The sequence below is a fragment of the Palaemon carinicauda genome, chromosome 14 (genome assembly GCF_036898095.1).
Source record: "Palaemon carinicauda isolate YSFRI2023 chromosome 14, ASM3689809v2, whole genome shotgun sequence".
Classification (NCBI taxonomy): domain Eukaryota; kingdom Metazoa; phylum Arthropoda; class Malacostraca; order Decapoda; family Palaemonidae; genus Palaemon; species Palaemon carinicauda.
In genome coordinates this window covers 122953902-122965841 of record NC_090738.1, presented here as the reverse complement: position 1 = coordinate 122965841, position 11940 = coordinate 122953902, and the positions used below count along the sequence as shown (strand labels likewise).

The window sequence follows — 11940 nt, the reverse complement described above, 5'->3', positions numbered from 1 at the left end:
ATTGTTAATTACTTTTCTTGTACTTTCCTTATTTCTTTTCCTCACTGGGCTATTTTACCTGTTGGAGCCTTCGGACTTTTAGCATTTTGCTTTTCCAACTAGGGTTGTAGCTTTGCAAGTAATAATAATAATAATAATAATAATAATAATAATAATAATAATAATAAAATTGAAATATTGATGTTGAGAACTGTTTGCAGAGTACATGCAACAATAGGTTATTGAAAAATAGTATTCACTAATTAAGAAGAGTCTAGATGTAGGAGTGGAGAAAAGCATAGAAAGCGTTTGATTGATGGTTCTAAAGACATTGTAAAAGAAGGATTTTGATATCCTGGAAGCAGGAGAGTGTTTACAAGATCTTTATTGATGTTGCATTATGTATAAGGGATTTGACTTGATGCCCATGAGCCTTTGGTGTAAGTGGATGAATATGTTATCAGAGTTTTACTGCCTGAGGGGTTTATTTACGATGCAGCAGTTAAAGGATTAATGTGTCTCTTTGAACACACATGTACACACACACACACACACACACACATATATATATATATATATATATATATATATATATATATATATATATATATATATATATATATATACATATATATATACATATACATTGAAAAGGTTTTACAACAATAAAAGACGAAGATGAAAATATGTGTATATATAAATTGTTTAAGTGACCAAGTCTGAAGTCTTTTGTGTAATTTAGGTTACAAATATAAACATATTTCTATGCTCTTATCATTGTGGAACGTTTTCAGCATAACAAGAAAAGTACGAAACAGTACTCATTTGCACCATACACAAACACACACACACACACACACACGTATCGCCATCATCAACAAAGTTTTACTAGTCAGGGGCACCCATACTAGGTTGGTTTGTTGTGAGCGATCAGACTAAATTCTCCCATTGTCACCCATCCGCAGTAGCCAGCGTGGTGATGAAAATGACCTAATAACCTTGACATGATTAAGGACATGTCTGAGGCATTTATCCTGCAGTGGGGGAAAAACCCAGCAGCATTTGTTGTTACTATAGAAGAGAGAGAATAAAATAATTATTGCTACCTTCACATGCAGAAAACTTATTTGAGTCTGTCACAAGAGGAAAAATTAAAAATTCCTTGGAACTAATACTCTTATCTAAATAACATGTCAAAACTTATTTTAAACCTGAAGTCAATAGGAATAAAAATACTAGCCCCATTTATTATCATTACAAGCCAAGCTACAACCCTAATTGAAAGACATACCGAAACAGAATGCTACCAGCACGATGGGGGAAGGTTTAAATCATTCCTCTCACGATTTAATACCTACAATATTTTATGGTGACCACGTCCTACCTCGTGATTTTTGGTAATTAAGTGTATGTGGCATGAATTGTGTTTTCTCTGAAGTTATTCGCTGTTAGGGTAAACCATTTAACGTCAAATGAATGTGTATCTTCTTCAAACAATGTGTTTTACATATACTGAAATGAAAGAAGCAGAATTAAGCAACGTAGTACTGTATAACGAAAACGTCACAAACGAAAACGCGATTTTTTGTCGAAAAAAAAAAGCAGACTACATTTTGGGGTGACTGAAAGAGATATAATTTTGGAAAATTCCCACGAAAAGTTTTATAGCAAAGAAATCATTTAATAGTAAAAAAAATCATAGTTGATGTTCATAACGCAGTTAATGCTAATATAAATATAGTCTGTAAACAATCTTCAATTTTATGGCTGTGAAATACGTATCTTTTTTTCGAGTAGGTTGAACTAATTACATTTTCTGCAAACAAAGTTTTCTGTCGCCCGAGGCTTTCCTAATGAAATGTCTGGAAATATAGGTTACCTAGTTTCCCAAGAACTTAAACGTGTATATCAACTTTAAATAATCAGTATATGATAATAGCAGAATGGTTATCTTGTGAAACATTAAATACAAAGCATAAATTAATAATAAAAAGCTACGCACTTACGGAATGTCACCCAACAAAAACGTAAACAAATACAAAGCGATAAGAAGAAGATTAATAATGAGATATAAAGACCAGACTAATATAAGAATGAAGTTCCACTGCCGGAGAATAAAAATGGAAAATACAACAATATAATAAAAAAAAAGAAAAAAGGAAAGAAAAAAAACATTAATGGAATAATGGTGTAGGATTATCTCAATAGATGGCAGTGGCGACGGGGGTTCAAAATCACTAGGTTGGCCATATTCCGCGTCCTGTCCTTGTTTCTAGGCATCTTCTTCGTATTTTTACTTCATTCAAGGTAGGTCTGACCTATTCTTCCCCTATAAATAGGTCAACAACCGGCTGTTGAATGGTGTAAGAGGAGGCTGAAGGGTCTTATAAGCAATGTTTATGTTCCCGCCGCAAATATCTTCTGCTAAGCTTTGTTCTGCGCAGACTCAATATGGCAGGGGTCGGAGAGTGGGCCGCTAGCCATGGAGAAAATCAATATTTTTCCTTCTTGCCACAAACAATTCAACAAGAAAATTAAGAGTGCCGTTCTTTGGTTCCCGGTGCTGTCCTTGCATTCGAGAGGATTGGCCATTACCTGCAAGGCGAGTGGTGAGGTGGAGGATTAATCGTCAGCAGAGGAGAGGAGTGGCTATCTACCCAAAATTGAGTGTAGGACGCAGGTAATATGTGCGTACGCAGCCCAGGCACAGACAGTGTCCAAATTTTGCTCATTTGGGCCTGCTCAGTTCCCGTACCCCCGCCCATCTTGCGCCAAATGTCACTGGATGAACCCCTTGGCATGCCATCGCGGCGCATAGAGTCATGAACGAGGCATTAAAACGCCTGCGAACAAAATCATTGTGAATTTTTTTCCCTCGAGCGAAAAGAATCCTTTACAGCTGAGAAGAGCTCTGATGCAAAGGGCTCCTGCGGGCCAATAATATGTCTGTCCATTGGCAGGGGTGGTTTTAAAGGGCCCAGACCGCTGGGGGATTTAAATAGTTTCGGAACTGGGTCAATGGCTTTTATAACTAATTTTACTGATGGGTATTTTTAGGGATTTTCCTCTTCCATAGCAATGTGTTCGTTTGCATGATGATGCAACTATCTTCAAGTTGACGTAGTTATTTTTCTTATTAAGGAAAATGTAGCTCTTTTGCTCATTAGTATAAAGATCTAGAACTATTAAATACTTTAAAATTAACGTAACTTTTGTCCTCAAATGCCAATAAATTTATCCAAGCTACGGTATACAATAATAACTTAAACGTCATCGGAACGTATAGCCTAGACCAGCTGCTAACTTTTGATATATGTTCAGTCCTGTTTTTATTATTCCTCCACTTCAGTATTTATTTCTCATGAGTTTATCTTATTGTAATACTATCTATAATTACATTGTATTAAAGAAAAATCATAGTCGACATTAGGCCTAACCTATCGCAAGATAGGCCTTATTTACATTTCAAGGTTGTTGGGTATCAATAAGTTTGTGTTGTAAACCAATACATTGAATTAGTTATTAGTAGAGGATTTAAAAGTTTGGTATATATGAAGTTTGAGGAATATCCATTTAAATGTTTGTTAAGTTTTAGATAAGATGTAGGTTGACATTTTTCAGAATTGTATGGGTGCTTAGTATGCAGATTTAATTAATATAGTTGGTTGGAAAGTTTTATTTTAAGGAGAAATTATACAAACAAACTGTAGCCCTTAGTTAACTTCATTTTACATTACCAACAACATTTTGAGATAGGAAAATTAACTTCATATTTGTAAATGACTTAATTGACAAAGTTAATGACAATTGACAAAGTTAATGACAATTGACAAAGTTAATGACTTGTTTGACAAAGTAAAGTTTCCAGACTTCAATGTTTTCCATAGGAAAATTAACTTCATATTTGTAAATGACTTAATTGACAAAGTTAATGACAATTGACAAAGTTAATGACTTATTTGACAAAGTAAAGTTTCCAGACTTCAATGTTTTCCACATCGCAACATTGCCTTTTCATATACTGTTATCACGGATAATGCAATCCTGTTGAATCTTAGGAGTTTGATAATTAGCTTTGTGAATTTAAAATTCCACGCAAATTTTAATCCAAGTTGTTTGTTGACATTTGAAAAAAGTTTGTTGGTGTTAGTTTTTTGGATGACTTTGCCTTGTGGAATTTTGTTTCATGATGATAATATTTGTTTATTGCATAAATGTTGCATTGGCTTATGGTTGAGTAAAAGTTTTGTTATTTAAAGGTGAAAAAGCTTGATTCTTAGCAAATGTTTTTATGTTGACCAGGCTGACATGAGTCTTTTTATAGTTTATATATGACATATCTGTTTTTGACGTGGTTGATAGTTTATATAGGACATATCTGTTTTGACGTTACTGTTTTTAGAATGATTTATTGTTAATTTATTCTCATTTATTTATTTCCTTATTTCCTTTCGTCACTGGGCTATTTTTCCCTGTTGGAGCCCTTGGGCTTGTAGCATTTTGCTTTTCCAACTAGGGTTGTGGCTCCGTAATACTGTAGATGACAGATACTGTATTTACCTTGTGCAAGGTTCTTTACATTTAATATTAGCTTCATTTCTAATTACATTTAATATAACGACAGTAAAATACAACATAGAAATTTACTGTTGATTGTGGTAGCCATAAAGAACAGCCATTCAGTACATTTTTAGATGACCGATATAAAGGTTTCAAAGCTGTAACCAAGTAGTTTTTTACAAAGAATAAATTTGGCATTGAATTCAAGACACCCATGAAAAACATGGAGCTGGAAAGCCAAGTTGTTGAATTGATTTCAGTTACCGGTAACTTATTACCTTACCAAGAACATATCTCGACTCACATTTTGGAGTGTATGTATGATGTCTAACTTAGAATACGTTAGTGTAAGGGGTTTGCAAGGGGGCGTCAGCCCCCCCGTTAAGTAGATAGGTAAGGACTCGCCTTGTTGATTAGGTTAGGGGGGAATGTTTAGGTTAGTTGGTCTAATTTTAATCATCGTGTGAGGAACTGGCCGCTGATATACAAAGGCTCCTACATTTTTTCATTTATGTCTTCTATTTGTTTAAATTTTCTCCCAACCCTTTCATTGGACATTAATTACTGTACTGCATGATGTGTTGGTATCATGCAGAAATTATGACCACTATATTCCTTGATAATGCGTCATTTCATTTAACGCTTCCCTTGGAATCAGCCTAGGTGATACCTCTATAACCCCCCCCCCCCCTTCAAGTAGGATGCTTTGTTCTGGCTTAGGTTAGGATGCTGTTCTTGGTGATAGGGAGTGGGTGGTGTCAGATGTGATCAAATAATAGTCATTCTGAAAATAGCTCACAGATGGCAAAATATTAAATTTTGCTTGTGACTATTAATACCATAGCCCCTTCAATTCCTCCCCCGTACAAAATGAATTAATCACTCGAGTCTCAGGTCTTTTTTGGGGATATTTTACCGTAATTCAACGTTAAAACTATTATTGATGAGAACTTTAATTTGTCTAATCGTATAGCAGAATTAACTTTCTTTCCAGCGTCATATGGTTTAGTACAAATTTTGTCGATGTAAATCATCTGAGATAATTTCTTGGGATTGCTGAACGTAAAATATGTCTTATGGGCTTATGGGTATTAAAGTGTCTTATGGCATTCCTGGGATTAATGATGTTTATGGCATCATTTGTAAACAAATGCTGTTTGTCATTGGTTCTTCATTGTCCACGCATCTCTGCTTAATTCTTTTGATACTGATCTTTGATCAAATTTGTTCATATTGACTGATATTGATGTTGGATAAAATTTGTTCATATTGATGAATTCTGATGTTGGATCAAATTTGTTCATATTGACTGAAATTGATGTTGGATCAAATTTGTTCATATTGATGAATACTGATGTTGTATCAATTTTTTTTTCATATTGACGGATACTGATGTTGGATCAGATTTGTTCTTATTGATTGATACTGATGTTTGATTGAATTTGTTCAGATTGGCGTGGTAAGAAAATTTAGTGCGGAATATTATGCAATTAGAATTTTTTTTTTTAAAGAATTTACATTGAACCTTACTATTGTATTCTAATTGTTATTATCATAGGGTAGAAGTTTGACCATCTTATGCTTGAAAAATGAAGGCCACTTCATAAATTTGCCCACTTTTTAGAGACAATGCTATACAAGTAATGCTCTTGTCTTTGATGCATGACCCCACGCATTCTCTGTTTCCCTTGCATTTGTTTTTATCTATCTGGCTTGGGCTAGAGTAGGGTATTTATAGGCCCATCTGGACCTTATTATTAACCCTTTTACCCCCAAAGGACGTACTGGTACGTTTCACAAAAGTCATCCCTTTACCCCCATGGACGTACCGGTACGTCCTTGCAAAAAAATGCTATAAAAATTAGTTTTTTATATTTTTTGATAATTTTTTGAGAAAATTCAGGCATTTTCCAAGAGAATGACACCAACCTGACCTCCCTATGACAAAAATTAAGGCTGTTAGAGCAATTTAAATAAAATATACTGCAAAATGTGCTGGGAAAAAAATAACCCCCTGGGGGTTAAGGGTTGGAAATTTCCAAATACCCCGGGGGTAAAAGGGTTAAAGAAAGTGATTGGAAGTAATTTTCTTCTTGGAGGAAGTATACATTTCTATGAAAAAGTATTAATGTCTGGTTTCCATAGAACTATGTCCATAGTTCTTTGTTGTATTCTCGAACATATATTTAATGACTTTATTTGTCTTTCAGAGTGTGTATTGTTAGTTATTTACAGATGTGCCAAATTTGTCACAGCTATTTGCTGGCTTACAATAGCATTAAAGTTAAGCATGGATCTGGTGTGTATGAAAATACTCTCTAATTGTTTAAGTTTTTAGAATTTTGTACGGGAATCAAGTCTACATGGTTCGTAAAAATTATTCAAAGGAGTTTATATATTTTTCAGGGAATCAGTCCATGTTTTGATCTAGTACGCAGTCAAATAGAAGCTGAAAATAAAGAAAATCCTCATGATAGGAATCTAAACCTTTATTATGAATGAAGGCTTGAGAATTCAAATTACCAAAAGCTCATGGAAATAATATTGTATCCCATCCACATAATGACTTTGTAAGTAAATATTTGTAAGATAGAAGTCGGTTTGGCAATGAAATATGATTATTGAAAGTAAAAGGCAAAGTGGGAACATTACAAAAGGACTGCTCAAAATCTAATAGAGAAGTTTGTTCTATTTCCACCAAAATCTTATCCAGGCCTCACAATGACATTGTGGTGCCTGTGAATCCTGAGTCCTTGAGTTACATGGAACCAAGTCAGTCAGCACCAAGACGGTGTTGTGTGCGGAAATGACTTCTCAGTCATCTCCGAATCGGAATTTTCTTCCGTAGTTTCACTTATGCTGAAATGGAATCTGATTCCTCAACATAAATAATTCCTCATACCACCATACTCTCGTTTAACTGAATAGATTACAGCACCTAACATTCTTGAAATTTGAATTGAAAGTTGATTTGTGTCTTGTAAGTTTCAGACGCAGAGATGTAATTTTTTCATTTGAGGTTGATAATCTGACTCTGTTTTAAGTTCAAAGTTGGTTGTCAAGGATTATTTGAATGTGATTGAAATCCTAATGTAGTCTTAATAATGGATTTGTAGGCAGCATATAAGAATTTAGAAGAGGTAACATGGCTGCTTCAATATTCCTATGGTTGTATATACTATACATACAACTGATGTTTGTTACTTTGAAACCTTTCCTATGAGATTCAGATTGGTAAGAGATCAACAATTGTCAATTTGAATTGTCTTTTTTATCTGATCTTTTGAGATGGCACCTTGATTTTGCTGGTTTGGTTAGTAGCTCAAACAAGCAATTTCAATGGGAAAAAAGCCAAAAGGAAAGCTTGGTTTGTTTAGCTGGAAAAAATAATTGAGATAATTTTTATCACCATAGATGGGTTTTCTGTTTGTAGATCCCTGACTATAATTTGAAATGTTTGGGGCTTGTTGATGAGATTTAAAGTAAAGGTGGTTTAGAGATTTAGAATAACACCTTGGAATCATTTGTTGTTCCTATTCGGCATTTGATTATGAAGTACTGTACAAGATGGTGTTTGGCAACTTCAATTGGAATTAGTTGGTTATAAAAGTAGGGCAAAGTTTTACTGACAAGTTATCTGCACAGATGCCTAACTTTGTAGGAAGACTATACCATGCTTTGTGCCTGATAAATGGCAGAAATATTCAGATTTGCTTCATGGCGAGGGTGAGGGATCTATGCTGGAGTTGTTACAAGAATATTCTACTAGTAGTTCATTTATAACTTTTTTTATCACAAGTACCACCATTCATGGAAATGTGTGAGTGAAGGGTGGAGGAATTTCCTTTACATGGATGCCCCCAAGACTAGACCTCTGTATGGTAACTATCCAATCCATTGAAAGAAAAACCCCTCTGGTAAGGGCTAGAATTCTATAATCAAGTGTAGTTACTTACTTGTTTACTTGTTTTGGGTTTAAATCCAACCCTCCACTGAAGTCCAGTGAACTGCTTCTCGGGCGGGTCCATATTAATCATCTAACGAAACATTTTCATTATAACTTATACAATTCTTTGATTGTAGCATCTTCCAAATCATATGATCTTGTGAAAAGTAATAGTCTTTAGTTTCTTCTTAAATTCAATTGCTCCCTTTAGCTGAATTTGTAAGATAATGGTTTGTGTGTTGTAATATGTAACTATGGTTTGTGTGCATTGATAAGCAAAACTTCTTGAAACTATATTTTGGATCTTCTATTAAATTGTAAGCACCCATATTAGTTAAATAATGTATTATGAGTATATACTGTATAACATATTACAATATAGTATTGTGCTTTTTAGTCATGTAGTTCTTGGTCAATAAAGATTTTGTGTTAGATCGTAGTAAAACTTGAAAATTTGGTTACCATGCTCTAATTTCATTATAGTGACATATTCTACACATAACTTTTGATAATCATGTGATGATTTTTCTGGTAATTGTCCATTGATATTTTTTCAAAGACTGGTTTGCTAAAGAAATTTCCATATCTTTCTTTGGAGGCTATTCATTTTAATTTTATATAAATTTTCATGTGATGTAAATGGTTCTTATTTTTATACGATGGCAGATTTTGTTAGGTGAATCTGTCAGCTGATCAATATACTGATTAGTTTTGCATAAAATATTTAGATTGGTGAGATGGTAAACCATATTTTTATCTAACAAGTGATTTTTCAAGTCATTTGTAGTCAGTGTTTATAAATACTGATCACGCATGATATAATTTTTAGTCACTTCATGGCAGTATGAATAGATAGTTTGCCAATGATTATCTATCATCTCAAGTTACTATTAATCTTTTGAGATTCCCTCGGAAAGAAAGTCATAAAACCTGTCTGTTGTAAATAACATGCTGACTATTTTTTATTTCTTGCTGCAAGTTCCACTTGTTACAGTATAAAGGTGCTTATGGTGTCAATTTAAAAGCTAAATACTGATCCTTTTTTATAGTACAGTATGTTCATAGAAGAAAATAGTTCTGCAGATGGCATCGTTTAGAATTAATTAGTTTTAGAATATGTCAATATCATGAAAATCTCAAATGGTAACTTTATTTTTTGTGAGTTGGACTTCTTTAATGTAGAGTCCAGTTTCAAGCATTGCCATCTTTTAATAGTATTCGTATCCATAGGCACCAGAGGAGAAAGTGTGATCATCATCATCCTCACCTTTAGACTCGTCACTTCAAGGCAAAGCAAGTTACAATGCCGGGGTCGGACTCAGGTTCACCATATGTAAGTTAGCTGTGATGAGTTTTTTTCCCCTCTTAATCCCACTCCACTTGTGCACCTTATCTCATATTTATGATTTTGCTCTTAAGTTCATTATGTTCTTTTATCAGGCCTAATATAGTTGTAACTACCTATAGATTATATCTTTCCAAGTAAAGATTCTATCTGAGGCTTTGCAATGTACATGAAATATTACTGTTTTTTATGTATTGGTGTAGTGTGTGTTTTTAAACATTTTATATGAATGCATAATGCTTGATATTATTTATTTTCTGAATTAACTTTGTTACTTGTGGTATTTATAGATTTAAAAATGCTCCTCCAATTGACAATTAGCTCATACTGTAGTTAGCAATCCTTCAATTTAAGATATTCTGTGCCTGAATAGATATGTATTCATAAAATATAAGTTTTACTAACTAAGGTTTTTTTCTCATAAAATAACACTTTTTTCCTATTTCTCATTTGCTTAGGTCTTACTGTATATGTTAGTTTCTGCATAATTTTCTTTTTTAAATATTTAACTTAGCCGGTGAATATATAGCTGCAACTCTGTTGCTCGACATACAAAAAAAAACTGTAAAAACTCGCCAGCGATCGCTACACAGGTTGCGGGTGTGCCCATCAGCGCCAACTGTCGGCCAGATACCATACTCAATGTAAACAAAGACTCAATTTCTTCTCTGTCGACGTGTCGACAAGACGTACTTTTACTCGCTGTAGAACCTGGAGTTTTCTCAACATATTTGGTGAAGTACTTCATTTTGGTTTGAGCTTTCGCAATGCAGGTGTTTTATCTTCATCTTAAATCTTGAACTCGTTTTGGATAGATTTAATTTTTGGTGACAAAGAGTTTTAAATGGCCGACCCTTCCCTTAGACGGAAGTGTGTTTAGGCTTTTAGTAATTATCTTATCACGTTATAAATTAATTATAGATTTTCCTCTAATATCTCACCGCCTTTATTAGGCCTCTTCGATTAACTTTCCTTTTATAATAAACATAAAAAATAAATTTTAATGTTTTGTTAATATGCGACCTTTCCTGAGAGTAGGCGGTCCTAACTTGGAAACCGAAGTTAAACAACGTTGAGCCCTTTCAATCGTAAATAGCTTTTAAAGAGCTAATGATTTAAAACTTTTTAAATGAATATTTTTGATAAATATTTTATGAAAGAATTTCTTTGAATAGTCTTCGTACTGTTTTCAAAGATGAACTAACGTTTAGTTTTTTTATGCTACGCAGTTTGCGCTCTATCGTTACGATAGAGAGAGAGAGTATCACGGTTTCACTTTGCAGAAAGAGTAAATTGATTCTGACGTTTTGTTTATTCTTCTTTCAAAGCTTAAATGTTTTAAATTCTATTTTAAAGGAACTTTTTAATTGAAAAACCTTTCAGTTTTTTCCTTTGGTCAAATAACATGTTTTTTTGATGAAATGTAATTGGGCTCTTCTCTTGGGTGCGAAATCAAGAGAGAAAGAGAGAGAGAGATAGAGACGGAGGGAGAGAGAGGAGAGAAAATGTTCCGTTCAAGCGGGTAACGTTGTTCTCGAGTTACTCTCGTCCCTAGTCTCTGTACGGGGAGAAAGGATAAAACGTTTTTAGTTTTAATCTCGTCCCCAGGCAATGTACGGTGAGAGATTGAAAACGTAGTTTTGAATGAACTAGTGTTTCTTCTCTTCCCCAACCACTGAATTTTTTTTTTTTTTTTATCTTAAAAGATGTTTACTGTTTTTTTTGCTGGTATTAATGTGCTTGCATTATACGACTGATTTCGCATTTACTACCTTTTGATGAGGGTAGAATTGCGTGCTTCAGGTAGAAATCGGTAAAAGTTTCGATTTCAGTGAAATAAGTGCAAAACAGAAAATCGTAGTGATAAAGTGATATTGCGCAAAGTGTTAGTGTTGCGTCCGAGGGTTCGTCTGTTCGTGCCTGTCGTTCACCTAGTCCGGGACCTCTTGCAAGCTCCCAAGCCCAGGGGAGAAGTAATGTCGTACGACTTATGGGTTCGAGAGGCCTTGATCAGCGAACAGACGTTTCCCTCTTTGGTATCGGGTGTATCTTACCAAGATCTCCCCTACCATAAGGCGAGAGAGACAATTTTCTCCTCGTCATCCGAAGG

The 11940-nt window shown here is 34.2% G+C and overlaps 1 protein-coding gene across 1 annotated transcript in view; it reads left to right on the top strand.

Annotated features, from left to right (window-relative positions):
• The first annotated feature begins 2310 nt into the window (after nucleotides 1-2310).
• Nucleotides 2311-11940, top strand: part of LOC137653718 (DNA-binding protein P3A2-like) — an 85132-nt gene continuing 75502 nt past the window's right edge. Inside the window, exons 1-2 of the mRNA XM_068387318.1 lie at nucleotides 2311-2659; nucleotides 9716-9818. Coding sequence (XP_068243419.1) covers nucleotides 9789-9818 — 30 coding nt within the window. The 5' untranslated portion in view covers nucleotides 2311-2659; nucleotides 9716-9788. The remainder of the gene's footprint in view (nucleotides 2660-9715; nucleotides 9819-11940) is intronic.